The sequence below is a fragment of the Oncorhynchus masou genome, chromosome 10, assembly GCF_036934945.1.
Source record: "Oncorhynchus masou masou isolate Uvic2021 chromosome 10, UVic_Omas_1.1, whole genome shotgun sequence".
Taxonomy (NCBI): Eukaryota; Metazoa; Chordata; class Actinopteri; order Salmoniformes; family Salmonidae; genus Oncorhynchus; species Oncorhynchus masou.
The window spans coordinates 2086702-2114415 of record NC_088221.1 but is presented as its reverse complement, the minus strand read 5'-3'; the positions used below and the strand labels follow the sequence as shown (position 1 = coordinate 2114415).

Genomic DNA, 27714 nt, shown 5'->3' with positions numbered 1-27714 from the left:
ATATCCAAGACCCCACAAGGCAAACAAACAGACTGGGATGCAGTCTATAGAGGTTATCACCACCCTCCACTTCATATCCTAGACCCCACAAGGCAAACAAACAGACTGGGATGCAGTCTATAGAGGTCATCACCACCCTCCACTTCATATCCTAGACCCCACAAGGCAAACAAACAGACTGGGATGCAGTCTATAGAGGTTATCACCACCCTCCACTTCATATCCAAGACCCCACAAGGCAAACAAACAGACTGGGATGCAGTCTATAGAGGTCATCACCACCCTCCACTTCATATCCAAGACCCCACAAGGCAAACAAACAGACTGGGAGGCAGTCTATAGAGGTTATCACCACCCTCCACTTCATATCCAAGACCCCACAAGGCAAACAAACAGACTGGGATGCAGTCTATAGAGGTTATCACCACCCTCCACTTCATATCCTAGACCCCACAAGGCAAACAAACAGACTGGGATGCAGTCTATAGAGGTCATCACCACCCTCCACTTCATATCCTAGACCCCACAAGGCAAACAAACAGACTGGGATGCAGTCTTCAGAGGTTATCACCACCCACCACTTCATATCCAAGACCCCACAAGGCAAACAAACAGACTGGGATGCAGTCTTCAGAGGTTATCACCACCATCCACTTCATATCCTAGACCCCACAAGGCAAACAAACAGACTGGGATGCAGTCTTCAGAGGTTATCACCACCCACCACTTCATATCCAAGACCCCACAAGGCAAACAAACAGACTGGGATGCAGTCTTCAGAGGTTATCACCACCCTCCACTTCATATCCTAGACCCCACAAGGCAAACAAACAGACTGGGATGCAGTCTTCAGAGGTTATCACCACCCTCCACTTCATATCCTAGACCCCACAAGGCAAACAAACAGACTGGGAGGCAGTCTATAGAGGTCATCACCACCCTCCACTTCATATCCAAGACCCCACAAGGCAAACAAACAGACTGGGAGGCAGTCTATAGAGGTTATCACCACCCTCCACTTCATATCCAAGACCCCACAAGGCAAACAAACAGACTGGGATGCAGTCTTCAGAGGTCATCACCACCCTCCACTTCATATCCTAGACCCCACAAGGCAAACAAACAGACTGGGAGGCAGTCTATAGAGGTTATCACCACCCTCCACTTCATATCCAAGACCCCACAAGGCAAACAAACAGACTGGGATGCAGTCTTCAGAGGTCATCACCACCCTCCACTTCATATCCAAGACCCCACAAGGCAAACAAACAGACTGGGATGCAGTCTATAGAGGTTATCACCACCCTCCACTTCACATCCAAGACCCCACAAGGCAAACAAACAGACTGGGAGGCAGTCTATAGAGGTTATCACCACCCTCCACTTCACATCCAAGACCCCACAAGGCAAACAAACAGACTGGGAGGCAGTCTATAGAGGTTATCACCACCCTCCACTTCACATCCAAGACCCCACAAGGCAAACAAACAGACTGGGAGGCAGTCTATAGAGGTTATCACCACCCTCCACTTCACATCCAAGACCCCACAAGGCAAACAAACAGACTGGGAGGCAGTCTATAGAGGTTATCACCACCCTCCACTTCACATCCAAGACCCCACAAGGCAAACAAACAGACTGGGAGGCAGTCTATAGAGGTTATCACCACCCTCCACTTCACATCCAAGACCCCACAAGGCAAACAAACAGACTGGGAGGCAGTCTATAGAGGTTATCACCACCCTCCACTTCATATCCAAGACCCCACAAGACAAACAAACAGACTGGGATGCAGTCTTCAGAGGTTATCACCACCCTCCACTTCATATCCAAGACCCCACAAGACAAACAAACAAACAGACTGGGATGCAGTCTTCAGAGGTCATCACCACCCTCCACTTCATATCCTAGACCCCACAAGGCAAACAAACAGACTGGGATGCAGTCTTCAGAGGTTATCACCACCCTCCACTTCATATCCAAGACCCCACAAGGCAAACAAACAGACTGGGATGCAGTCTTCAGAGGTTATCACCACCCTCCACTTCATATCCAAGACCCCACAAGACAAACAAACAGACTGGGATGCAGTCTTCAGAGGTTATCACCACCCTCCACTTCATATCCAAGACCCCACAAGGCAAACAAACAAGTGATTAATGTCCCCCCCTCCCCAGTGCTGTGGCCCAGATGGCAAGCTGTACACTTCAACAGCAGGCAGAGTTAACACTAATGCTCAGAGAGAGAGGAGAGAGGAGAGAGAGTGAGATATCAGGTTCATGTACCTTGTATTGCCCTCTCAGCATCTGTTCTTCCAGTGCTGCGGTCACTCTCCATCTCTGGGGTCAGTGAGTCTGGGACAGCAGAGGGACAGAACACAACCACTGTTAAAGTGGAACTGACAGTGTTTTAGCAACATGAAACCTTATTAAAATATGTTCATATACACCCCCAGGAATAATATGATTTTTTTTATTTTTTTTATTTTTTTAAATTTTACATTTTCTGAGAAGCGAGCACTTAGACATGGTCATTTTCCCGTTTTCATATATTCATAGAATGTTTGGGAACGGAATTTGTGAAGATTATATAGCAATATAGAGTGGGAAAGCGTCCGGCTACTATTCTCCATTGTTTATCAGTGCAATGTTGATGGCCAAATAGCTGAAAAAGGTTTAGAGGGTTAATCTAATGTTCCCGTATTATATTTTATCTCATCTCGCTCTGGCTAGCATTAGTTGTTTTTTTGTTGCTGATGTGCATATGCAACTGAGGGAGAGATAGCCTGCCTTTTCATGGTTGTTTGATCAATAGGACTGTGAAGTTTCACAATGTAAGAGCACTTACATGGTGTTAAAATATTTGCAGAAACCCATTCAGGTGTATTTGGTTGCTTTTGGTGAATGTGTTCTGATGATCTAAAGTTGTGCGGTTGCTCCTGCCTGTAATCACAGAGTCCAGTTCAAAGTGAATGATGGCAGGCCCATGTGACAAATGGCTCATTTGCATATCGACCTACTGTAGCTCTGATTGGCTATGGCGCACTGACCTGTGTAGAGTCCGGTCCTGGACATGACAGATGTTTTTATTAGGTTTTATTTACTGCAGTGTCCATGAGTTGTCCAAACGCATAAGATGCTGTATATAGCATTTTAACATTTATATTAACAAAAGAGAGATTTTTTGAGGAGGGAGCACTGCCTGGATCACCAGTGCGGTTGAACACAGCATTGCTGTATGGTGCATTCAAAATGAATTGTAGTTGAGTAGCCAGCCTAGGCTACTGCTCAAATGCAATGCAATTTAAGTTGAATTCACCAATGTGTGCACATCAGGCTGTAATTTCATAAAGTAGATGACTTAACTGTTGACTTATTTATATTCGCTAGTGTGTGCTATGCGGCCCAGCGGGCCTTGTGTTTGACATGTGCACTGGCCTATTGACAACATTATGACTGACTTGTGATCATTGCCCTTGCTAGTTTGATTGTATTGACATTTCCAGCCTTAGTCATCTGTTTAAGTTCAAAATATTGAGTCATTTAAACTGAAACAGTGCATCCCGAATGGGTGGAAGCAGCAAACAATGTGCCAGGCCAGCTGTGATTTACAACATGATAGCAATATAACTTTACGAAATGTATTGGTTAATTATATTAATCATGCAATGAACTGAATCCATATATTCTGCCAACAATGCCTTACTGTACGTCATGGAATTTTGAAGTCAAATAGAACCTATTTAAAACCTCTTATAATGTTTGTTTTGAACCATAAACTGGGAATTTGATATTTTTGACTGATATTATGATTGTCTGTTAGTTTCATATCTGCAAAGTAGTTAAAATGTTGTCCATTCCACTTTAAACACTATTCACATGGACCAGCCACACTAAAAGCTTTCACTTAAAAACTAAATTTCCTGTAAGTGAAAAATACAATAAGACATTGAATGATCAGTCAGATTGCTGAATCATGATTTAGCTTGATATAACTTATGTTATATGTAAAGACAATAACCTATAACACTATGAATTATTAGCACAACACTGTGATTGAGTGTAACTGCGATATATTGTCTTTAGCTAGCACTCAAAACAAAGGAAAGAAGAAAAGAGGAGAGCAGTAGAGCACAGTACAGGACAGGACAGGACAGTACAGTACAATACTCTATGATCCCAAGAAGAAGCACATTTCTTTGCTGCAAACAGTGAAAAACAGAAAGCATACAAATATGCCACACCCTGATCTGTTTCACCTGTCTTTGTGCTTGTCTCTACCCCACTCCAAGTGTCACCCATCTTCCACATTATCCCCAGTATATTTATACTTGTGTTCTCTGTTTGTCTGTTGCCAGTTAGTTTTGTTTCATCAAGCATACCAACGTTTTCACCCGTGCTCCCTTCTGTCTCTAGTTCCTATTTTCTAGATTTCCTGTTTTTTGACCATTCTACTACCTTGTCATACCACTCTGAACTGGCCATGACGAAGCCAGCAGACTTGGACCACCTCTGCAACGCCGTTTCCTCCCAAGGAGCCACCAAGCGTTGCTTCGTGGTCTTATGGATGGGTTCCAGACCATGACGCGTTGGACACTTTGCTGGAGCAATTCTGCTGGTTGTTTGTCAGGCAGCCCACAACAACGGTAACCTCCCATCTCCTCAGTAACCTGGCTGTTAGCAGCGCGACCTCCCTGGCCACCTGGCTTCCCGAGAGCCCCGCTTCGCTGGAAAGTCAGGAACCTGTTGAGCGTTTCTTGCGCAGAGTTCTCTCATCATTGAGCTACAGCCCTCCTCCTTCCCCTTGGACCTCTCGAAGATAGTGTACTTCATCACGCTGATGTCCGGGAGTGCTCTTGCCTGGGCTATGGCCGTTTGGGAACAGCAGTCGGCCATATGCTTCAGTCTGGAAAAGTTTGTGGCGGAGGTGAAGAAGGTTTTTGATACTCAATTGTCCGGGGAGTGGCTGCCCGGAAGTTACACCAGCCTTGGCAAGACTCCTGCAGTGTGACAGACTTTTTCCATTTGTTTGCATCTGAGAGTGTCTGGAATCCGTAATTACTGTTCGACACGTTCCTGCAAGGAGTATCGGAGGAGGTTATGGCCAAACTAGCAGCCCGGGAACTACCGACGGATATCGACTCGCTCATTGCCTTGACCATCCTTGACCATCGATGGGCGGCTACGGGAATGCAGGAAGGAGAGGGGGTTTGATTCCACTTGCCCGCCCAAGGATTCCACATTGCCTCCCGGAAGTCCCAACGTCTCCGTTGCCTGTCTCCGAAGTCTGCCGAATTACCTCTTCCTCAGCCAATGCAACTAGGCAGAGATAGGCTGTCCCCAGCTGAATGTCTACACTGGCTTCACACGAAGAGTTGCCTGTATTGCGGCATTACTGTTCATTTTGTGTCCTCATGTCCAGTAAAAGACCAGGCTCACCAGTAGGGGACAAGTAGTCTGGTGGGCCATACGGAGAATATTTACTCTCCCCTTACTCACACCCTTTCCATGCCATCCTGCTGTGGGGGAACCAGTCAAAATCTCTCCGGGGACTCATCGACTCTGGGGCCGATGAGAGTTTTATGGACGCTACCCTAGTGTCCGAGCTGGGCATCCCCACTAAGCCCCTCTCCATTCCCATGGATGTTAGAGCGCTGGATGTGCGCTCTATAAGCTGGGTCACCCACAATACCACTCCTATCAACCTACGAGTGTCAGGGGAACCACAGCGAGGCTATCCAATTCATGCTAATTATTGGGGTGGCATGTAGCCTAGTGGTTAGAGTGTTGGGACAATAACCGAAAGGTTTCTGGATGGTAAAAAAAATTGGTCGTTCTTCCGCTGAACAAGGCAGTTAACCCACTGTTCCCCAGTAGGCCGTCATTGTAAATAAGAATTTGTTCTTAACTGACTTGACTAGTTCAATAAAGGTGAAATATATATTTTTTAATTAAGTCTCCTCAGGTTCCCGTGGTATTGGGATTCTCTTGGCTCCAGCGACACAATCCCCTTATTGACTGTACTGCCATGCCCATTGCCTGAAGTCAGCATAACCTGCCCCAGGACATCTTCCCCATTCCCGCTGAGTACCAGGACCTCCGGGAGGTTTTCAGTAAGGCCCGGGTCACTTCACTTCCTCCGCACCGACCCTATGATTTTGGAATCAACCTTCCTTCAGGCACCACACTGCCCCGGGGACGACTGTACTCTCTGTCCAGTCCGGAGACCAAGGCTATGGAGACCTACATCGAGGACTCCCTAGCTGCAGGGTGTATCCGTTCTTTCGCCTCCCCCGCAGGCGCAGGGTTCTCTTTGTGAAGAACAAGGACAAAACCCTGCGCCGGTGCATCGATTACCGGGGCCTCAATGACATCACGGTGAAGAACCGCTACCCGCTACCACTCATCACCTTGGCCTTCGAGCAGCTCCAGGGTGCCACCGTTATCTCCAAGTTGGACCTGCGGATGCCTACCACCTGGTGCGGATAATGGGAGGGGGACAAGTGGAAGACTGCCTTCAACATAGCCAGCAGTCACAACGAGTATCTGGTCATGCCATTTGGCCTTTCCAATGCCCCAGCTGTGTTCCAGGCCCTGGTCAATGACATTCTCTGCGACATGTTGAACCAGTTCGTCTTCGTCTACGTTGACGACGTCCTTATTTTCTCCCACTCAGCCTAAGAACACGTGCTCCACGTCCGACAGGTCCTCCAGCACCTTCTGGAGAATCAGCTTTTCGTGAAAGCTGAGAAATGCGAATTGCATCGCTCCACCATCCCCTTCCTTGGTTACATCATCGCTGCAGGGAATGTACAGATGGATCCCGGGAAGGTGAGAGTGGTGGTGGATTGACCCCAGCCTATGTCCAGAGTGCAGCTGCAAGATTTCCTGGGACTTGCCAACTTTTATCGGCACTTTATCCGTGGCTGCAGCACCCTGGCTTCCATTACAATGTGGGAAATCGTGAGCTTCTCGCAGTGAAGATGGCGTTGGAGGAGTGGAGACACTGTTTGGAGTGGGCGGAACATCCGTTCATTGTGTGGATGGATCACAAGAACCTAGAATATCTCCGCACCGCCAAGCGTCTCAATTCCAGGCAAGCTAGGTGGGCCCTCCTTTTCACCCGGTTTAACTTCTCCCTCTCCTACTGACCAGGATCCAAGAATATGGCAACGGCACTCAGCTGGGGAATAGGGAAGCAGGTCATTGGGCGCAGCATTCCCAGCTGTACCCGGGGGGGGCAGATAACCGGATGTTTGTTCCTGACACTGTCCACTCCTCGGTCCTTGAGTGGGCTCACTACGGCCTAGCTCATGATGCAGCACGTCTTCCGGATCCATGGACTCCCGGTGGAAAAGGTCTCCAACCAGGAGCCTCAGTTCTCATCCCACTTCTGGAAGGCGTTCTGAACGCTCATTGAGTCATCGGTTCTACCCTCAGTCCAACGGGCATTAGAAGCGAGCAATCAAGACCTGGCGATGACTCTTTGCTGCCTTGTCTCCGCCAACCCCACCATCTGGATCCAGCAACTAGTGTGGGTTGAATATGCCTGCAACACCCTCACCTGCTCTGCCGCTGGGCTCTCGTCTTTCGAGTGTTCAAAGGGTTATCAGCCCCCGCTCTCCCCCCTGCATGCGGAAGAGGTCGATGTACTCTCGGCCCAGATGTTTGTCTGCCGCTGTCGCCGTACCTGGAAGAGAGCCCAGTCGGTTTTTCTCAAGACCACCTACAGGTATCGATGACAAGTGGACTGCCACCGGACCCCGGCTCCCCGGTATCTTGTCGGGCAGAGGGTATGGCTGTCCGCTCGAGACCTGCCCCTCCGGGTGGATTCCTGCAAACTTTAGAAATTTGTTCATCTTCTGTTGCCCTGTACACTCCATATACATCCGACTTTTCATGTGTCCAGGATTAAACCTCACATATGTCTCACAGCCCTATGTCTCCTGTTTCTAGGTCCACCCCTCTTCCCCGTCTCATCGACGGTCAACCGGCGTACACGGTGAGGCGCTTCCTGAAGGTTCGACCACTAGGCAGGGGATTCCAGTACCTGGTTGACTGGGAGGGTTATGGCCCAGAGGAGAGGTGCTGGGTCCCCGCTAGGAACATCCTGGACCCACCCAGGCCTCATCACCCTGGTCAACCAGGTATGCGCCCAGTTAGGACGCCAGGTAGCACCCTTAGAGGGGGGGCGGGTACTATCACAACTTGTTCACCTGTCTTTGTGCTTGTCTCCACCCCCCTCCAGGTGTCACCCATTTTCCTCATTATCACTCATTATCACAGTCGCTGTGTTTTCTGTTTGTCTGTTGCTAGTTCATCTTGATACGTCAAGCCTATTAGCATTTTTCCCGTGCTCCTTTCTGTCTCTAGTTCCTGTTTTCTAGCTTTCCCAATTTTTGACCAGTCTGCCTGCCCTGACCCTTAGCCTGCGTGTCGTTCTGGTTCTGTACCTTGTCACATCACCCTGGATTACTGAAGTCTGCCTACCCTGTGCCTGCCTGCCGTTCTGTACCTTTCGGACTCTACTTTGGACTATAGACCTCTGGAAGCCCTTGACCTGTCGTTTGCCTGCCCCCCTGTTTTTGTAATAAACTTTGGTTACTTCAAAACTGTCTGTGTCTGGGTCTTCTCCTGAGCCTTGACAACATGAAAGTAGAGTGAAACAGAAAATAAAAAACAACCCTAACCATTGACTGAGCGCAGGCTCTCTGAGGGTGACGGCTGTTTGATGCAGTGTTCGGCCTGCTCCCTCCTCTTCGACTCATACTCCAGAGCCTCCTGCAGTTTCCTCTTAGCCTTCTTCTCCTTCTTCAAACGCTTCTGGATTATTGCTGAGGGGAAAGAGAGAAGAGGATAAATATATCAAATAAATGTTATTTAATCGTTTTCTATCTAAGCATATCAATTAGGAATAAATGGTTATTTACAATGACTTGGCAAGTGGCAAGTGTGGTGAGAGACAAGATAAACATTTTAGGGCCGGCTCAAGCCTTTGGGGGCCCCCCACCTGACGGCGGAGAGAAACATTTTTGGTCAAAAGTTAATTTCCTGCAATTAGAATGGTGTCGGAGAGGATGGCTGACGGTTTACATGCTCCTAACCAACTGTGTTATTTTGTTTGTTTGGAACTTATTTTTTTAGCTTATTTTGTACATAATGTTTCTGCTACCGTCTCTTATGACCAAAAATAACTTCTGGACATCAGAACAGTGATTACTCACCACGAACTTCCTTTAACCTGTTGCGTCGCGCAATCCCGGATCCGGGATTCTATTTATAGCCTCAAGCTCATTAGCATAACGCAACGTTAACTATTCATGAAAATCGCAAATGAAATGAAATAAATATATTTGCTCTCAAGCTTAGACTTTTGTTAACAACACTGTCATCTCAGATTTTCAAAATATGCTTTTCAACCATAGCTAAACAAGCATTTGTGTAAGAATATTGATTGCTAACTTAGCTATAAGCCTAGAATTCAGCCAGCAACATTTTCACAAAAACAAGAAAATCATTCAAATAAAATCATTTACCTTTGAAGAACTTCAGATGTTTTCAATGAGGAGACTCTCAGTTAGATAGCAAATGTTCAGTTTTTCAAAAAAATATTATTTGTGTAGGACAAATCACTCCGTTTTGTTCACGTTTGGCTATGAAAAAAACCTGTATCCAGTTATAGCCTCAAGCTCATTAGCATAACGTAACGTTAACGATTTCTGAAAATCGCAAATAAAATGAAAATAATGCGCCTGCTCTCAAGCTTAGCCTTTTCTTAACAACACTGTCATCTCAGATTTTCAAAATATGCTTTTGAACCATAGCAATTCACTAATTTGTGTAAGAGTATGCTAAGCTAGCTTAGCATTTTGAGTAGCATTTAGCACGCAACATTTTCACAAAAACCAGATAACCAAATAAATAAAATCATTTACCTTTGAAGAGCTTCGGATGTTTTCAATGAGGAGACTCTCAGTTACATAGCAAATGTTCAGTTTTTCCTGAAAGAATCTTTGTGTAGGAGAAATCGCTCCGTTTTGTACATCACATTTGGCTACCGAAACGAACCGAAAATTCAGTCACCAACAACGTCAAACTTTTTCCGAATTAATTCCATAATATCGACCGAAACATGGCAAACGTTGTTTGGAATCAATCCTCAAGGTGTTTTTTCACATATCTCTTCATTGATATATCGTTCGTGGAAGCCTGCTTTCTTCTCTGAATTCCATGGAAAAATACTTGCAGCTGAGGTTTGCGCACCAATTTCGGCGCAGGACACCGGGCGGACACCTGGTAAATGTGGTCTCTTATGGTCAATCTTCCAATGATATGCCTACAAATACGTCACAATGCTGCAGACACCTTGGGGAAACGACAGAAAGGGCAGGCTCATTCCTCTCGCATTCACAGCCATATAAGGAGACAATGGAAAACGGAGCCTCAAAAATCCTGCTGATTTCCTGGATGCCGTTTCATCTTGGTTTTGCCTGTAGCTCACGTTCTAGGGCACGCACAGAGTTCTGGAAACGTCAGTGTTTTCTTTCCAAAGCTATCAATTATATGCATAGTCGAGCATCTTTTTGTGACAAAATATTGCGCTTAAAACGGGCACGTCTTTTTATCAAAAAATGATATAGCGCCCCTAGAGTTTCAAGAGGTTAACGAGTCCGACGTGAAGGATATACTGCTTTCCCGGGAACAGGCCCAAATCCCCGACATTAGCGTGAAGAGAAGACGGGGAAAAAGGAGGTGGATGTCGGCTACCTTCTGAGAATTTGTAGGTGAGCAAGTAAACCCCCACTGCCATCTGTTGTATTGGCCAACGTGGAATCATTGGAAAATATAATCGATGACCTACGAGCAAAATTAAACTACCAACGGGACATTAAAAACGGTAATATATTATCTTTTACCGAGTCGTGGCTGAACGACGACATAAATAACATACAGCTGGCAGGTTATACACTGTGTTGGCAGGATAGAACAGCAGCCTCTGGTTTGTAAACAACAGCTGGTGCAACATATCTAAGGAAGTCTTGACGTTTTGCTCGCCTGAGGTAGAGTATCTCATGATAAACTGTAGACCACACTATCTACCGAGAGAGTTTTCATCTGTATTTCTCGTAGCTGTCTACATACCACCACAGACTGATGCTGGCACTGAGACAGCATTGAATGAGCTGTATACCGCCATAAGCAAACAGGAAAATGCTCACCCAGAGGCGGTGCTCCTAGTGGCCGGGGACTTTAATGCAGGAAAACTTAAATCTGCTTTACCAAATTTCAACCACCATGTTAAATGTGCAAGATGTGCAAGCAGGAAAAAACTCTACATCACCTTAACTCCACACACAGAGACATGTACAAAGCTCTCCCTCGCCCTCCATTTGGCAAATCTGACCATAATTCTATCCAGTTTACATCAAAAATTAAAGCAGCAAGCACCAGTGACCCGGCCAATAAAAAAGTGGTCAGATGAAGCAGATGCTAAGCTAAAGGACTATTTTGCTAGCACAGACTGGAAAATGTTATGGGGTTCTTCCGATGGCATTGAGAAGTACACCACATCAGTCACTGGCTTCATCAATAAGTGCATCGATGACATTGTCCCCACAGTGACTGTACGTACATTCCCCAACCAAAAGCCACGGATTACAGGCAACATCCTCGCATAGCTAAAGGCTAGAGCTTCCACTTTCAAGGAGTGGGACACTAATCCAGTCGCTTAAAAGAAATCCCGCTATGCCCTCAGACAAACCATCACCCAGGCAAAGCGTCAATACTGGACTAAGATTGAATCCTATTACACCGGCTCTGACACTCGTCTGATGTGGCAGTGCTTGAAAACTATTATGGACTACAAAGGGAAACGCAGCTGCGAGCTGCCCAGTGACGCGAGGCTACCAGACGAGCTAAATGCCTTTCATGCTCGCTTCTAGGCAAGCAACACTGTAGCATGCATGAGAGCACCAGCTGTTCCGGACTACTGTATGATCACGAACTACGTAGCCGATGTGAGCAAGAACTTTTTACAGGTCAACATTCACAAAGCCATTGGGCTAGACAAATTACCAGAACATGTACTCAAAGCATGCGCGGAGCAACTGGCAAGTGTCTTCACTGACATTTACAACCTCTCCCTGGCCAAGTCATACCTAAATGTTTCAAACAGACCACCATAGTGCAAAAGAACACTAAGGTAACCCAGCTAAATTATTACCACCCCATAGCACTCACGTCGGTAGCCATGAAGTGCTTTGAAAGGCTGGTTACGGCTCAACACCATCATCCCAGAAACCCTAGATTCACTCCAATTCGCATACCGCCCTAACAGATCCACAGATGACGCAATCTCAATCGCACTCCACACTGCCGTTTCCCACCTGGACAAAAGGAACACCTATGTGAGTATGCTGTTAATTTACTACAGCTCAGCGTTCAGCACCATAGCGCCCTGGGACTAAACACCTCCCTCTGCAACTGGATCCTGAACTTCCTGGCGGGCCATCCCCAGGTGGTAAGGGTAAGAAACAACAACGCTGATCTTCAACACTAGAGCCCTTCAGGGGTGCGTGCTTAGTGCCCTCCTGTACTCCCTGTTCGCCCACGACTGTGTGGCCAAGCACGACTCCAGCACAATCATTAAGTTTGCTGACGACACAATAGTGGTAAGCCAGATCACCGACAACGATGAGATAGCGTATAGGGAGGAGGTCAGAGACCTGGCAGTGTGGGCCAGGACAATAACCTCTCTCTCACTGTGAGCAAGACAAAGGAGCTGATCATGGACTAACCGAACAGACCCCCATCCCAATTAACATCGACAGGGCTGAAGTGGAGCAGGTCGAGAGTTTCAAGTTCAAGTGTCCACATCACCAACAAAGTATCATGGTCCAAACACACCAAGACAGTTGTGAAGAGGGGACGACAACACCTTTTCCCCTCAAGAGAGTGAAGAGATTTGGTATGGGTTCCCAGATCCTCAAAAAGTTCTACAGCTGCACCATCGAGAGCATCCTGACCGGTTGCATTACCGCCTGGTATGGCAAGTGCTTGGCATTTTACCGGAAGGTGCTATAGATGGTAGTGCGTATGGTCCTGTACATCACTGGGTCCAAGCTTCCTGACATCCAGGACATATATACAAGGAGGTGTCAGAGGAAAGCCCAACAATTGTCAAAGACTCCAGTCACCCAAGTCATACATTGTTCTCTCTGCTACCGCATGCAAAAGGCTCCTTAACAGCTTCTACCCCCAAGCCAAGACTGCTCAACAATTAAACAAATCAAATGGCCACACGGACTATTTACATTGAACACCCCCCTTTGTTTTTACACTGCTACTACTCGCTGTTTATTACCTATGCATAGTCACTTTACAAATGCCCTCGACTAACCTGTACACCCGCACATATACTCAGTACCGGTGCCCCCTGTATATAGCCTCGTTATTGTTAAGTAAATGTATTGTGTTACCTATTGATTGTTTTTTGTTTTTTTACTTTAGTTTATTTAGTAGATATTTTATTAACTCTATTTCTTGATCTGCACTGTTTGTTAAGGACTTGTAAGTAAGCATATTCACGGTAAGGTCTACTACACCTGTTATATTCGGAGCATGTGACAAATACAATTTGATTTGATTGCTGGAAATAAGACTGCCTGAATTAGCAAACTATGTTGAACTCAAATCAGCCAACTGCTGGAGGGAACTTAAAGAAAATGAGCTAATTTCTAAGCTTGTTTTTATGAAATTGGCTCATTAAATAATAAAGTACTTGATTAAACTGTTGCAGAGCTTGATAAAACACAAACGTGTTAACTTAAGTTCTATTTGTGTCACTAATGCTTAGAATGACGATGAATCATTCATTTCTATAATTCAATATGGATCCATAATCATCTGATCTCTCGCTGTTGTGGGGAACTATACTAAGTGGTTCGTTCATTGGAAGCAGTGACATAGAAACATACAGCAGTTTTTTTATGTATGTACCATATGACCCTGTTCATTATTTAGATATGTGTGTTAAACTGTTTTAATAAGCTCTGAAACATGCACTCAATTGCATTTCAAGGGCTGTGTCCAAAATGGTACCCTATGGACCCAGTCAAAAGTAGTGCACTACATAGGGAATATGGTGCCATTTAGGACACGTTCAATTTATTTTCATTTGGATTCTATATGTAGGTTCATGAACTGTACTATGTGCATATTGTGTAGTGCAGGAGTCTTCAACCTTTTCTTGCCCAGGGATTGCATTAGACCCCCAACAATTTCACGTCTTGTCTTATCATCAGCTGAATGATAATGGCGAGGAGAAGTAATCAACATTTTAAAATTAATAGATTTGGTAGTTTTTCACTATTTTGACCTACCCACATTATAATGAGCTAAAAAGTTACCTCCAAATATAATTTTGCTAAGAGCAGCTGTTTAGCTGGTTAACACTAGAACCGCTAAAGCAGTAATTTTGACTGCTCATGATTTTTATTTATTTATTTAGCTACCCCCTCCGCCCTTGACTTACCCTAAATAAGTCTATTTAACGCACTGTCGGTGTTAGAATCGTAATATCACAAACAGAACTGGAGTTCTAACCAGTTTTAGGAGGTTATAATGGTTTTTCCTCGTTGCTCCTCCTCCCAACAGTAGGACCTGCTCTACTCCTTCCTTCAGACAGTTGAAATTGCAGTCCTCGAAACTGAACCTAAACTACACCGAAACTAATTTCACACATATAACAATGGATGAAATAAATGAAGTAAAGTATGATGGGGAGAAAGGCGAGTATGGGGGAGTTGATGAGCGAGGGGAAGAGAACGATGCATAATTATGTAATCACCAGTAGTGAATGAAGAAAAGGGCAGACCATTCTATTGTATTGATCCATTCTAGTTATGATCTTAAAATGGTGCAATGCCGTGAAAAACTATTTGCAGCCTTTCTAATTTTCTATACTTTTGCATATTTTTGATACTGAATGTTATCAGATCTACAACCAATACTTACTATTAAATAAAGGAAACCTGAGTGAAAAAATAACATAAGAATTACACACTTATTTTATTTGTGACTCAACAGCTGGATTCGGTCTTATGTAGAAAAATGTGAAAAGGTGTTTTTTTTTACATTGGATAAAAGTAGAGACCCAGATCTACAAAATGGTAGAGCACACACTGCATTTGAGGAAAAATGGGAAAGTAATTCTGCTTTGAAAGTTGATCAAATTTGTAAACTCACTTTTGAGAAAATCCACTTTGAATGTTTTGGTACCTAGTTAAGAGCTCTTCGTTGTCTACACCCATTCAGCATCGTTCACACCCTCTTAAGACTTAGCCCCACCCATAACGTTTCGCTCTCAGAGCGCACACTTGACGTTCTGGCCGATCATTTGTTTATCTCTGGATAACATGAAAACAACCAGCTCTGTTGTCAACAATTTCATTATGCTTTTGGCAGACGTTTACTGACGCTGGCCATATTCAACGTGTGTTGAGCCTGACCTTTGGGTCAGGGTGTGACAATACCTTCCCCAAAGGTGCGGACTCTGGCCGCAAACCTGAACCTATAGGGGAGGGTCCGGATGGGCATCTACTCTCAGTGGGGGCTCCGGTGCCCCCGCTCCGCTTTAGGCTTCCCCCCTTTTGGTGGCGCCTCCGGTGTAGGGGTTGTTGCCGGGACCTCCGGGCCGTAGATCGTCGCTGCAAGCTCTTGACTGGGGACCGTCACTGGAGGCTCTGGCCTGGGGACACTCACTGCAGGCTCCGGACTGGGGACCGTCGCTGCAGGCTCCGGATTGGGGACCGTCGCTGCAGGCTACTGACTGGGGACCGTTGCTGCAGGCTCCGGACTAGGGACAGTTGCTGGAGGCTCCGGACTAGGGACGGTTGCTGGAGGCTCCGGACGGGAGACCGTCGCTGGAGGCTGCGTACCCTGGATCTTCACTGCAGGCTACGGGCCATGGGTCCTCAATTGAGGCTTCGGGCCATGGATTATCACTGGAGGCTTCGTGTCATGGATCATCACTGGAGGCTTCGTGCCATGGATCATCACTACAGGCTCCGGGCCATGGATCATCACTGGGTTCTTCGTGTCATGGATCATCACTAGAGGCTTTGTGCCATGGATCATCACTGGATGCTTCGGGCCATTTATCGTTACTGGAGGCTCCGGGCCATGGATCATCACTACAGGCTCTGGGCCATGGATCATCACTACAGGCTCCGGGCCGTGGATCATCACTACAGGCTCCGGGCCGTGGATCATCACTACAGGCTCCGGGCCATGGATCATCACTACAGGCTCCGGGCCATGGATCATCACTACAGGCTCTGGGCCATGGATCATCACTACAGGCTCCGGGCCATGGATCATCACTAGGCCGTGGATCATCACTACAGGCTCCGGGCCGTGGATCATCACTACAGGCTCTGGGCCGTGGATCATCACTACAGGCTCTGGGGCATGGATCATCACTACAGGCTTCGGGCCGTGGATCATCACTACAGGCTCCGGGCCATGGATCATCACTACAGGCTCTCGGCCATGGATCATCACTACAGGCTCCGGGCCGTGGATCATCACTACAGGCTCCGGGCCGTGGATCATCACTACAGGCTCCGGGCCGTGGATTATCACTACAGGCTCCGGGCCGTGGATCATCACTACAGGCTCGGGGCCGTGGATCATCACTACAGGCTCCGGGCCGTGGATCATCACTACAGGCTCCAGGCCATGGATCATCACTACAGGCTCCTGGCCATGGATCATCACTACAGGCTCTCGGCCATGGATCATCACTACAGGCTCCGGGCCGTAGATCATCACTACAGGCTCCGGGCCGTGGATCATCACTACAGGCTCCGGGCCGTGGATCATCACTACAGGCTCCGGGCCGTGGATCATCTCTACAGGCTCCGGGCCGTGGATCATCTCTACAGGCTTCAGGCCATGGATCATCACTACAGGCTCCGGGCCGTGGATCATCACTACAGGCTCCGGGCCGTGGATCATCACTACAGGCTCCAGGCCGTGGATTATCACTACAGGCTCCGGGCCGTGGATCATCACTGGAGGCTCCGGGCCATGGATCATCACTGGAGGCTCCGGGCCATGGATCATCACTGGAGGCTCCGGGCCATGGATCATCACTGGAGGCTCCGGGCCATGGATAATCACTGGAGGCTTTGTGCCATGGATTATCACTGGAGACTTCGGGCCATGGATCATCACTACAGGCTCCGGGCCATGGATCATCACTACAGGCTGCAGGCCATGGATCATCACTACAGGCTCCGAGCCATGGATCATCACTACAGGCTCTGGGCCATGGATCATCACTACAGGCTCCGGGCCGTGGATCATCACTGGAGGCTCCGGGCCATGGATCATCACTGGAGGCTCCGGGCCATGGATCATCACTGGAGGCTCCGGGCCATGGATAATCACTGGAGGCTTTGTGCCATGGATTATCACTGGAGACTTCAGGCCATGGATCATCACTACAGGCTCCGGGCGGTGCATCATCACTACAGGCTCCAGGCCGTGGATCATCACTACAGGCTCAGGGCCGTGGATCATCACTACAGGCTCCGGGCCGTGGATCATCACTACAGGCTCCGGGCCGTGGATCATCACTACAAGCTCCGTGCCATGGATCATCACTACAGGCTCCTGGCCATGGATCATCACTACAGGCTCCAGGCCGTGGATCATCACTGGAGGCTTCGTGCCATGGATCATCACTACAGGCTCCGGGCCATGGATCATCACTACAGGCTCAGGGCCAAATATCATCACTAGGCTGTGGATCGTCACTACAGGCTCCGGGCCGTGGATCATCACTACAGGCTCCGTGCCGTGGATCATCACTACAGGCTCCGGGCCGTGGATCATCACTACAGGCTCCGGGCCGTGGATCATCACTACAGGCTCCGTGCCATGGATCATCACTACAGGCTCCGGGCCATGGATCATCACTACATGCTCTGGGCCGTGGATCATCACTACAGGCTCCAGGCCGTGGATCATCACTGGAGGCTTCGTGCCATGGATCATCACTACAGGCTCCGGGCCATGGATCATCACTACAGGCTCCAGGCCATGGATCATCACTACAGGCTCCGGGCCATGGATCATCACTGGAGGCTCTGGGCCATGAATCATCACTACAGGCTCTGGGTCATGGATAATCACTGGAGGCTCCGGGCCATGGATCATCACTACAGGCTCCAGGACATGGATCATCACTACAGGCTCCGGGCCATGGATCATCACTACAGGCTCTGGGCCGTGGATCATCACTGGAGGCTCTGGGCCATGGATCATCACGACAGGCTCCAGGCCGTGGATCATCACTACAGGCTCTGGGCCATGGATCATCACCACAGGCTCAGGGCCGTGGATCATCACTACAGGCTCTGGGCCATGGATCATCACTACAGGCTCTGGACCATGGATCATCACTACAGGCTCCAGGCCATGGATCATCACAGGAGGCTCCGGGCCGTGGATCATCACTGGAGGCTTCGGGCCGTGGATCATCACTACAGGCTCCGGGCCATGGATCATCACTGGAGGCTTTATGCCATGGATCATCACTACAGGCTCCGGGCCATGGATCATCACTGGACGCTTCATACGTGGAGCCGAAACAGGTCTCACCGGACTGAGGAGACATACTGGAAGCCACCACAGGGCTTACCAGGCTGGGGAGACATACTGGAGGCCTGGTACATGAAATCGGAACAATTCTCATCGGACTGAGGAGACGTACTGGAAGCCTGGTACGTGGAGCAGGCACCGGATACAATGGGCCGTGGAGGCGCACTGGAGGTCTCGAGCGTAGAGCTGGCACAACCCGTCCTGGCTGGATGCCCACTTCCGCCCCGAAAATGCGGGGCGCTGGCACAGAGCGCACCGACCTGTGAATGCTCACATAGTGCGCATCACCGCATAACACGGTGCCTGACTAGTCACACACTCCCCACGGTAAGCACAGGGAGTTTGCTCAGGTGTAAACCCTACCTCCGCCAATCTCCCCGTGTGCCACCCCAAAACATTTTTTGGGGGGCTGCCTCTCGTGCTTCCGCCGTTGAGCTAACTCTTCGTATAGTCGCTAAGGTCAGGGCGTGACAATATATTAAAAAAAGCCGTGTTCAACAGGATTACTAACCCAGACTGACGAGCTCAAATAGACAGAAGCCTTCAATATGGCAGACCAATCAATCCGAACTCCTCTCTTGGCATGTCCAGCCCACTCATTATCTCTGCCAATCATGTCTAGTGGGAAGGTTGCTAACTTTTTCTGTAGCTTAACCAACAAGGCTCATAATTTAAAAATTTTAATGCATATTTACAGAAAGTTATGCAAAACCCAATGCCCATGTGTGAAAAAGGAATTACCCCCTTACACTCAATAACTGGTTCTGCCACTTTTAGCTGCAATGACTCCAACCAACCACTTCCTGTAGTTGTTGATCAGTCCACCTTTTAGCTACAATGACTCCAACCAAACGCTTCCTGTAGTTGATGATCAGTCTCTCACATCGCTATGGAGGAATTTTGGCTCATTCTTCCATGCAGAACATTTAACTTAGTGAAATTTGTGGGTTTTCAGACATGAACATCTAATTTCAGGTCCTGCTACAACATCTCAATCGGGATTAGGCCATTCCAAAACTTCAAATGTGTTGCTTTTTAGCCATTTTCATTTCGACTTGATTGTGTGTTTTGGATCATTGTCTTGCTGACCTTCAGCTTCAGCTTCAGCTCACAGACAGATTACCTGACAACTTGCCTTAATAGAAGGACACATTCTCCTCTGTATCAGATAATTCTACAGGAGTATGTCAGGCCATCTGTCTGTGATCTGAAGCTGAAGCGCAGTTGAGTCATGCCTCAAGACAATGTTCCAAAACACACAACAACAAAAAAAGGTATGTCAAAATGTATCAAGCAAGTGAAAGTTACGAAAATTGTAACAGCTAAATTAAATCCAACTTATGCCATTGCGTGAAGTACACAATATAAGCACGAGCTGACAATAATTGACTATTTTTGACTGCTGTCATATTGACATTTCTATTCATTATAATGTCCTTATTGCTTTTGTGCCCAGTTTCACTATTTATCAAGGCCACTTGGTGCTTATAATGATGTTTAGACTACTGATGTTTTCATCATTTGACTTCAGTGAGTGTAATTGGCTCCAATGAGTGTAATATTACGAGTTGAGAAATAAATATATTGTATTTTCTACTGTATATATTTCATTTGAAATGTGTTTATTCTGTTTTTGCTAGCAATATTCATGAAAACACTGTAAAGAAAATTCAGTTGAATATTATTCTAATTTTGTTATATATTTTTACGGACCCCCTGCAGTACCGCCGTGGACCCTGATTGAATATCCCTGGTGTCGTGTAATTGTTGTTTTTGTGAGCAGCAGCTAGTAGACTGCACTGCTATGTGACCCACACACAGAGACTCTGAGTCTCTCTCTCACATACACAAACTCTCCCTCTCTCTCTTTCATCTCCATCTCCATCTCTCTCACTCTCTCTGCCAGGTGGTTGTCAGTACCTCTGTTATTTTGTGTGCAAACACACACACACACACACACACACACACACACACACACCTACCTCTGTTCTTCTGTTCGATAGCGAGCTGTTTCTCCAGGGTCTCCCTGAGCTCTCTTTCCCTGAACAGCTCCATCTTTAGCTCCGTCTTCTCCAGCTGCACCTGCTTCTCCTGGGCCCGCGCGTTGTCAATTGCCACCTTCAGCAGGCCCTGCACACACACATACAAACACACACACACACACCAGTTAGTACAAATACACTCACAAGTGCATGCACACACACACACACACACGCACACACACGCACACACACACACAATTACAGAGCATGTAAAGGTAAAATAAACTGCTTGAATGAGGGATAGTTATGTTTTATCAGTTACAGTACGTTTTTTGTATGTGTTATCATTGTATTTATTCATAGTAACAATTGAGTTGATTTAAAAAAATGTGTCAAGTGTGCGAGATGGAGTGATTGAGGTTTGTCTGACCCCTCTTGGTCATAGTTATGAAATACAGGTGGACGGATAGAGAAGTATCATCTTTATCTTGTTAACGCCTGTTCTATCATCTTTTCATCTACAGAGCTCAGACCCCTTGACTTTTTCCACATTTTGTTACGTTACAGCCCTATTCTAAAATTGATTCAAATATTTTTTACTCTCATCAATCTACACACAATAGCCCATAATGACAAACTAAAAACAGTTTAAAAATAAAATAAAAAACAGAAATACCTTATTATATGAGTATTCAGACCCTTTGTTATGAGCCTTGAAATTGAGCTCAGGTGCATCCTGCTTCCATTGATCATTCTTGAGATGTTTCTACAACTTGATTAGAGTCCACCTCTGGTAAATTAAATGAATTGGACATGATTTGGAAAGGCACGCACCTATCTATATAAGGTTGACAGTGCATGTCAGAGCAATAACCAAGCGACGAGGTCCAAGGAACTGTCTACAGAGCTCCGAGACAGGATTGTGCTGAGGCACAGATCAGGGGAAGGATACCCAAACATTGCTGCAGCATTGAAGGTCCCCAAGAACACAGTGGCCTCCATCATTCTTAAATGGAATACATTTGGAACCACCAAGACTTTTCCAAGAGCTGGTCGCCTGTCCAAACTGAGCAATCAGGGGGAGAAGGGCCTTGGTCAGGGAGGTGACCAAGAACACAATGGTTACTCTGACAGAGCTCCAGAGTTCATCTGTGGAGATGAAAGAACCTTCCAGAAGGACAACCATCTCTGCAGCACTCCACCAATCAGGTCTTTAAAGTAGAGTGACCAGACGGAAGCCACTCCTCAGTAAAAGGCACATGACAGCCCATTTGGAGCACCGCTCATCACCTGGCCAATACAATCCCTACAGTGAAGCATGGTGGTGGCAGCATCATACTGTGGGGTGGGTTCAGTGGCAGGGACTGGGAGACTCGTCAGGATCGGGGGAAAGATGAATGGAGCAAAATACAGAGAGATCCTTGATGAAAACCTGCTTCAGAGTGCTAAGGACCTCCGACTGGGGTGAAGGTTCACCTTCCAAAAGGACAACGACCCAAGCAGACAGCCAAGACAATGCAGCAATGGCTTCGGGATAAGTTCCTGAATGTCCTTGACTGGCCCAGCCAGAGCCCGGACTTGAACCTGATCGAACTTTCTGGAAAGACCTGAAAATTGCTGTGCAGCGACACTCCCCATCCAATCTGATAGAGCTTGAGAAGATATGCAGAGAAGAATGGCAGAAACTCCCCTAATACAGCTGTGTCAAGATTGTAGCGTCATACCCAAGAACACTCAATGATGTAATCACTGTCAAGGTGCTTTAACAAAGTACTGAGTAAAGGGTCTGAATACTTATGTAAAAAAGGAGGACCGAGCACGCCCACATTCTCATTGACGGGGCTGTAGTGGAGCAGGTTGAGAGCTTCAAGTTCTTCGGTGTCCACATCAACAACAAACTAGAATGGTCCAAACACACCAAGACAGTCGTGAAGAGGGCAGTACAGTACATCACTGGGGCTAAGCTACCTGCCACCCAGGACCTCTACACCAGGCGGTGTCAGAGGAAGGCCCTAAAAATTGTCAAAGACCCCTGCCACCCCAGTCATAGACTGTTCTCTCTACTACCGCATGGAAAGCGGTACCGGAGTGCCAAGTCTAGGTCAAAAAGGCTTCTCAACAGTTTTTACCCCCAAGCCATAAGACTCCTGAACAGGTAATCAAATGGCTACCCGGACTATTTGCATTGTGTGCCGCCCCCAACCCCTCTTTTTAAGCTGCTGCTACGCTCTGTTTATCATATATGCATAGTCACTTTAACTATACATTCATGTACATACTACCTCAATTGGTTATTGTGTGTAGATTGATGAGGGAAAAAACGATTTAATACATTTTAGAAAAAGGCTGTAACATAACAAAATGTGGAAAAGGTCAAGGGTCTAAATACTTTCTGAATGTATTGTATAATCCTTTTTGACCTCAATAAGGACCTATGGCTATTGCCCTAGGTCTAGGTCTGGGATTTCCGAGACTATTTCCGAGACTAACTGTCTATTAATGATACCAACTGAGATACAACAATCTCTCAGGCTTTTACAGCCTTGCTACTACTACTGTTCGAATACTTATTATTATAGTCTCCCGTCTGTGCAGTGTCTGTTTCCACAACAATTACTCTCCATCTACATGTAATTACACCAAATGCAGTGGGCTATAGTTTACTAATTGTTGGTTCCCATGACCCCAATTTAGACATAGCTGCTTTATCTCAATTATCTGCTCGGTTCCATTTTGTTGATTTGTATATAAATATTAAATGCCGAGATCATTATCAGAGATTACGTACTTTAGTGTTGGAGTTGTGTATGTATGTGTGTTGTTTTCTAATTAATGCACAGACCAAAGGGATAACCGTGGAGGACTCTGATGTCTGTGGTATCGGGGTATCAGAGCAGCGAGCAAGGGAGTGCTGTATCCACATCATTACACTCTGATATACACTGAACAAAAATATGAACTTAGCAACCATTTCAAAGATTTTACAGTTCATATAAGAAAATCAGTCAATTTAAATCACTTCATTAGGCCCTAATCAATGGATTTCACATGACTGGGAATACAGATATGTATCTATTGGTCACAGATACCTTAAAAAAAAAACGCTTTGGGCAAGGTATGCCGCTAGCGACCCACCTCGACAACATCCGGGAGAAATTGCAGAGCGCCAAATTCAAATTACAAAAATAATAAACATTCATGAAAATACAAGTGTTATAAATCGGTTAAAATATTAACTTCTTGTTAATCTAGGCGCTTTGTCAGATTTCAAAAAGGCTTTACGGCGAAAGCAAACCATACAATTATCTGAGGACAGCGCCCCGCTTACAAAAGCATACACACATTTTCCAACCAAGCAGAGGAGTCACGAAAGTCAGAAATAGCGAAAAAATAAATCACTTACCTTTGAAGATCTTCCTCTATTGGCAATCCAAAGGGTCCCAGCTACACATTAAATGGATGTTTAGTTCTGGAGTGGCAGGGTAGCCTAGTGGATAGAGCGTTGGACTAGTAACCGGAAGGTTGCAAGTTCAAACCCCCGAGCTGACAAGGTACAAATCTGTTGTTCTGCCCCTGAACAGGCAGTTAACCCACTGTTCCTAGGCCGTCATTGAAAATAAGACTGACTTAATTGACTTGCATAGTTAAATAAAGGTTAAAAAAAAATAAAAAAAATATCCCAAAAACTCAGTTTTGTTGGCACGTTTATTTCAGTAATCCACTGGCTCAAAGGCAGTCAAAATATGCAGATGAATACATCCTAATAGTACCGGTAAAGTTTGTCGAAACATGTCAAATTATGTTTATAATTAATCCTCAGGTTGTCAATTGTCTAAATAATCGAAACTATTTCAACCAGACAAAAGCATTTTCAATAGAAAGAAAAAAGAACAAAGAACACAGTCACGCCAGTACTGCATGATTCCATAGACCACTTACCAAAAGTCTTATTCAAAGGTAAGTGAATATGTATAATGCTATTTCTGGCTTTTGTTGACTGCACAATATGGCAGATATCTTTTTGGCTTGTTTGGGCTTTGAGCGCCGTACTCAGATTATTGCATGGTTTGCTTTTTCCATAAAGCTTTTTTGAAATCTGACACAGCGGTTGCATTAAGGAGAAGTGTATCTAAAGTTCCATGTATAACACTTGTATTTTCATCAACATTTATGATGAGTATTTCTGTAAATTGATGTGACTCTGCAAAATCACCGGATGTTTTTGGAACTACTGAACATAACACGCCAATGAACACTGATATTTTTTAATATAAATATGAACTTTATCGAACTAAACATACATGTATTGTGTAACATGAAGTTCTATTAGTGTCATCTGACGAAGATCTTCAAAGGTTAGTGATTCATTTGATCTCTATTTCTGTTTTTTGTGACTCTTCTCCTTGGCTGGAAAAATGGCTGCGTTTTTCTGTGACTTGGCTCTGACCTAACATAATCGTTTGTGGTGCTTTCGCCGTAAAGCCTATTTGAAATCGGACACCGTGGTGGGATTAACAAGAAGAGTATCTTTAAAATGGTGTGAAATACTTGTATGTTTGAGGAATTTGAATTATCGGATTTCTGTTGTTTTGAATTTGGCGCCCTGCACTGTCACTGGCTGGTGTCATATCAATCCCGTTAGCAGGATCCCAGCCCTAAGAAGTTATACTCACAGACATTATTGTAACAGTTTTAGAAACTTCAGAGTGTTTTCTATCCAAATCTACCACTTATATGCATAAGCTTCTGGGCCTAAGTAACAGGCAGTTTACTTTGGACACGTTTGTCATCCAAACTTCAAAATACTGCCCCCTAGCCCAAAGAAGTTAAAATAAGGTAGGGGCGTGGATAAGAAAACCAGTCCGTTTCTGGTGTGACCACCATTTGGCTCATGCAGCGTGACACATCTCCTTCGCATAGATTTGATCAGGCTGTTGATTGTGGCCAGTGGAATATTGTCCCACTCCTCTTCAATGGCTGGATATTGGTGGGAACTGGAACACGCTGTCAATCCAGAGCATCCCAAACAGGCTCAATGGGTGACATGTCTGGTGAGTATGGAGGCCATGGAAGAACTGGGATATTTTCAGCAGAATGGCACGACAATGGGCCTCAGGATCTTGTCATGATATCTCTGTGCATTCAAATAGCCATTGATGGAATGCAATTGTGTTCGTTGTCCTTAGCTTATGCCTGCCAATGCCTGCCAATACCATAACCTCACCACCACCATGGGGCACTCTGTTGACATCAGCAAACGCGATGCCATACCATCTGCCCAGTACAGTTGAAATTGGGATTCATCCGTGAAGAGCACAGTGACCATCGAGAGACCATCAAAGTCATTGAAGTCAGTTACGACACTGAACTGCAGTCAGGTCAAGACCCTAGTGAGGACGACGAGCATGCAGATTAGCTTCCCCGAGACGGTTTCTGACAGTTTGTGCAGAAATTCTTCTGTTGTACACAGTTTCATCAGCTCTCCGGGTGGCTAGTCTCATACAGTCTCGCAGGTGAAGAAGCTGGATGTGGAGGTCCTGGGCTGGTGTGGTTACACGTGGTCTGCGGTTCTGAGGCTGGTTAGACGTACTGCCAAATTCTCTAAAACAACGTTGGAGGCGGGTTATGGTAGAGAAATGAACATTAAATTCTCTGGTAACAGCTCTAGTGGACATTCCTGCATTCAGAATGCCAATTGCCTGCTCCCTCAAAACTTGTGACATTGTATTTTGTGACAAAACTGCACATTTTAGAGTGGCCTTTTATTGCCCCCAGCACAAGGTGCAGCTGTGTAATGATCGTGCTATTTTTGTTCGGTATTGAACGCCAAGATATTAATTTATTTGAATGCAGGTTAACTATTATTAATTTCTTTGTATAAATGTTTTTAAAACATTACATTTTTTTATATAACCTTTTGTCTCCCCAATTTCATGATCTCCAATTGGTAGTTACACTCTTGTCTCATCGCTGCAACTCCCGTACGGACTCGGGAGAGGCGAAGGTCGAGAACCCAGCCAAGCCGCACTGCTCCTTGACACAATGCCCACTTAACCTGGCAGCCAGCCGCACCAATGTGTTGGAGGAAATAACATACGACTGGCGACCGTGTCAGCGTGCATTGCACCTGACCTGCCACAGTAGTCGCTAGTGCGCGATGGGACAAGAGCATTCCAGACGATGCTGGTCTAATTATGCGCCGTCCCATGGGTCTCCCGGTCGCAGCCGGCTACTACAGAGCCTGGACTCGAAACAGGATCTCTAGTGGTACAGCTAGCACTGCGATGCAGTGCCTTAGACCACTGCTCCACTCGGGAGGCCTCACAGTGAAAACGATTATATGGAACTCGATGCCCTGATCCTAGATCAGTACTCCCATACTGAGATGCTTCGTGAATACAGACCCTGGTCTTTACAATTGCAGCCTAAATGGTACTTAAGATAAACGGCTATACTAACCAAAGTTTTCTTTACTCTATTGCTATTTGTAAGATCTACATGTGTATTAGCTAGGATATTCTATTCTATTTCTAAGGTCTACTTGTATAGTATTGCTAAGGCTTACCAGTATAGTATTGCTAAGGCCTACCTGTATAGCATTGCTAAGGCATACCTGTATAGTATTGCTAAAGCCTACCTGTAAAATATTGCTAAGGCTTACCTGTAGAGTATTGCTAAGGCCTACCTGTATAGTATTGCTAAGGCCTTCCTGTATGGAGAACCTTGTGCATTTCAAGTAAAATAACAACTCAATGTTGATTTTGCAGAGCAAGCTAGCTAAATAGGACAAATTATCTAGCAAGTGCAAGCTAACTAGCTAAATTGCCATAAATATGTAATGCTTTTCAACCTGTCCCCAAATTAATATAATTGGTTCAGAGTTTGTTTAGCCTGCGTGTCGTGATTGCGTTTGGTGTAGGGTGACAAAATATATTTATGCACGATGGCGCACGCGCGCACCGGTTTGGGTTCCGTGTCATAAGAGATGGTAGCAGCAATATTATGTACAAAATGAGTGAAAAACAATGCGAAAAAATAAACAAAATAGCAGTTGGTTAGGAGCC

General features: G+C 46.0%; 1 protein-coding gene across 2 annotated transcripts in view; it reads right to left on the bottom strand.

The window, feature by feature from the left end:
• The window catches only part of dachd (dachshund d), a 331847-nt gene that overhangs the window by 12017 nt on the left and 292116 nt on the right, over positions 1 to 27714 (bottom strand). For both annotated transcript variants that reach the window (XM_064975650.1, XM_064975651.1), the window contains exons 8-10: positions 20651 to 20798; positions 8690 to 8833; positions 2286 to 2354 (exon numbers count right to left, since the gene is read on the bottom strand). In XM_064975650.1, the coding sequence (XP_064831722.1) occupies positions 2286 to 2354; positions 8690 to 8833; positions 20651 to 20798 (361 nt within the window). The remainder of the gene's footprint in view (positions 1 to 2285; positions 2355 to 8689; positions 8834 to 20650; positions 20799 to 27714) is intronic.